The following is a 3,031-nucleotide window of genomic DNA, read 5'->3' as shown; positions in this document are numbered from 1 at the left end:
AAGAGCTCACATCTATGTTAATTCATTTTTCCCATTTCATTTAGGATTGAGCGGTACACTATCATATAAACACTGTAAACTTCACGTTTTTTCCTTGTATCCCTTCACATTTCAGCCCTACACATGAAGATAAAACAATGAAGGAAAAAGACCCATGTGAATGGAAACCTCAAAAAACAGAAAAGGATCTACATTCAAACCGTCTTTCCAAGGTATCTGTGTTCTAGGGTTCCAGACCAAACAGTACAGTTGAGCCATGTGATAGCATCAGTTACGGGATGAATTATTAGAGGCTGAGACATGTAGCTCTCAAGAGAGACAGAGTCAGAAGATACAGTGGGTTTTGAGGGCATTTTATCAAAGATAAGAGCATGACAATAACACTGAGCTCTAGCCTTGGATTTGCCACTTATTACCCATGAAGCAGGCCTAGAAACAGGGAACAGTGTGAGTGATCCCCATGCACTTGCTCAAGCCCTGAGGGAGGGCCTCCTTAGGTTCTGTGCTTGAAGGCCTGGCTTAGAAGAGGGACTTAGTCCCTGTGCTTGGTCATCTCATCTTTAAAATGAGAATAAATAACTCCCACCCATTTACATCCCATTCCTATTCTCAATCATGATAAAATGAAATGTATATGAAAGTGCTTTGTAAGCCATAAGCTACCCTAAAATGAAATGTATTATTGTTGTCTATTAAGTAATTAACTGATCAATACTGTTTATTAATAGTAAATACTGTATATGTGTGTATATCAATATCCAATTGACACTATCCCCTACAAAACAATTAGTGTGGTCAGAAGTTTAGACAATAGTTTCCAACAGGGCTACTACCAGTGCTCCAAACATTCTAGATACCTGTGTAATATCTCCCTGTATAGACAGATAGCTTATAATAGCCAATTGTTCCAGTTCCAATCTGCAGGGCTTGGGTAAATCACACACCTAGTTGGTGGTGTGGAACTGATCTGTGGTGTGTCGGCCCAGAGACCAGGCTAGACCAGGTTGGCTGTTTACAGAGCATCACGAATCAACACAATTCAGAGAAGTCAGTCACTCATTATGAAAGACAGGGACTAGAGTGGGGGCAGCAGGGTCACATGGCAAGGCCAGGGGGCAGGCGCAAGGCCAAACATGGGTGATGAGGTCCGAGATCAGAAGTGAGGGAGCATGATTAAGGAGACTGACAAGAAAAGAGCAAAACCAGGATGTGCTCTTTTCCAGTGCCGGCCATGTGACAAGAGCCAAGTATGGGGTCAGGCTACCAAAAAAGCGACGTGTTCCTACTTTTATGGAATGGATTTGAGTTGGGTATTGTTAGAGGTTGCTTGGAACTTGCTAGGTAAATGTGGTGGGTGGTCTAGCTGTGTTCTCTGGAGTCAGGTATAAATGATTGGTCAGTAGATACAAAATCCATTGTGATTCACACGGACCTAGGGAACATTCCCAAGGACACAGAATCCATGCACTGCTTCCACTGAGGGAAGGCGGCCACTGTACTGGTGGGAAACATTGACCTCATTACTTTCTTGTCATTTTTCCCCATTGAAAAACTCACTCTTGGCCATGTGACTGAAAAGAATGGCCCTGCTCCTGTTCTCCTCTTAGCTTGCCCAGATCCCACCAAGCACTCAGGAAATTCCATGCCTTACTCGGATATCTATTAATTACTTCAGCTTTTTCCAAGTACTTTCAAATGAACCATTACAGTCAATCCTCATGTCCACTTGTAGTCAAAAGGACAGTCATCCCCTCTCCCGTTGTCATCTGATCATTAGAAAACATTCAGATGGCCAGAAGTATTCGATTTCTTCTCTATCTCCAGTATCTCTTCCTGTCAGTCTCTCCAGAGTTTTCTGAAATGAAAATCTGGGCAGGTTTCCCCTTAGCCTGGCTCCCTGTGACTGAGATAAAGCCCACACTCTTTGCCTTGGATGCAAGACCCTTCCTAACTCAGCCCCATTCTGTCTTGTCGTTTTAACCTCATTTCCAGTCTTTCTTCCCGTGTCCTGTACCTCTGTCCCTCCAGCTCTTCCCTCATCAGCCTCCCTACGCCCCTCATGAGGACACTAACGTTCCTCCACATACCCTATACCTTTGCTCATGCTGATTTATCTGCCAGGTGCTCCCTTAGCCCGTCAATCAATCTCTTACTTACATTGTAAAACAGTTTAATGAAAACTGCTTTTGAAGTCTTCTCCAACCCTATCTCTTAGCCAAGAGAATTGACTTCCCCCTTCTCTCTGTTTTCATCTCAGTGAACAATACTGCTATAAAAAACACTCACCACATTATACATTAATTAATTGTTTGCAGGTATTTTTTTTGTTATGTTAATTTATTGTTATGTTATGTTAAAACTACCACATTCATTCCAGAGCTTAGCATGTTACTTCACCTTCAGTAGGTGTTTAACAAACACAGGGAAGAAGTGAGGAGGAACAGAAGAATGGAAGGTGGAGAGATGAAATGTCAGGCAAAAGGAACACCACATCCCTTTGTGGCAAAGAGCACAGAGCTCTAAAGTCAATTCCTGCCTGGGTAGATTACTAGCTGTGAGACCAGAGGCCAGTTATATAACCGTTATAAACTATTTATCAAGAAGACTAATGATATTTTCCTAACGGGGTTTCATGGAGATTAAGAGACAGAATACATAAAGAGCCTGCCCTGTTATGTCCTGACTGCTTCCCATGGGCCGCCTCGTTGGCCATTCCGATGTGGTATGCCAAAAGACGTGGTATGCTTCCTCATGAGACTTAGAGTCGAGTAAGACACCATTAACTATTGGGTTGTTGGAAACGTCATGACATATTTTTTCTATGTTTCTCATTGCAAAAATGCGTCATGACTTTTCTGACAACCCAATAAAATAATAAACAATTACTACCTGTGAGGAATGAATGAATGAACTGCATGAATAAGCAAAGTACTAAACAGATATGTCAAAGCCTTGCAGTACTCTTCCTGTTGCATATGTTTAGGTAGGTGCCTATGAAGGGACACCTGGAAAAATCCAGATGATGAAAATC

At 42.3% G+C, this 3,031-nt stretch overlaps 1 protein-coding gene across 1 annotated transcript in view; it reads left to right on the top strand.

Annotated features, from left to right (window-relative positions):
• Nucleotides 1–3,031, top strand: part of FYB2 (FYN binding protein 2) — a 65,905-nt gene that overhangs the window by 35,176 nt on the left and 27,698 nt on the right. Inside the window, 2 exon segments of the mRNA XM_019628270.1 lie at nt 116–212; nt 2,984–3,029. Coding sequence (XP_019483815.1) covers nt 116–212; nt 2,984–3,029 — 143 coding nt within the window.

This window comes from Hipposideros armiger, unplaced genomic scaffold, assembly GCF_001890085.2.
Source record: "Hipposideros armiger isolate ML-2016 unplaced genomic scaffold, ASM189008v1 scaffold_776, whole genome shotgun sequence".
Classification (NCBI taxonomy): Eukaryota; Metazoa; Chordata; class Mammalia; order Chiroptera; family Hipposideridae; genus Hipposideros; species Hipposideros armiger.
Note: the sequence above shows the minus strand (reverse complement) of the source record. Positions and strands in the feature narration are given on the sequence as shown.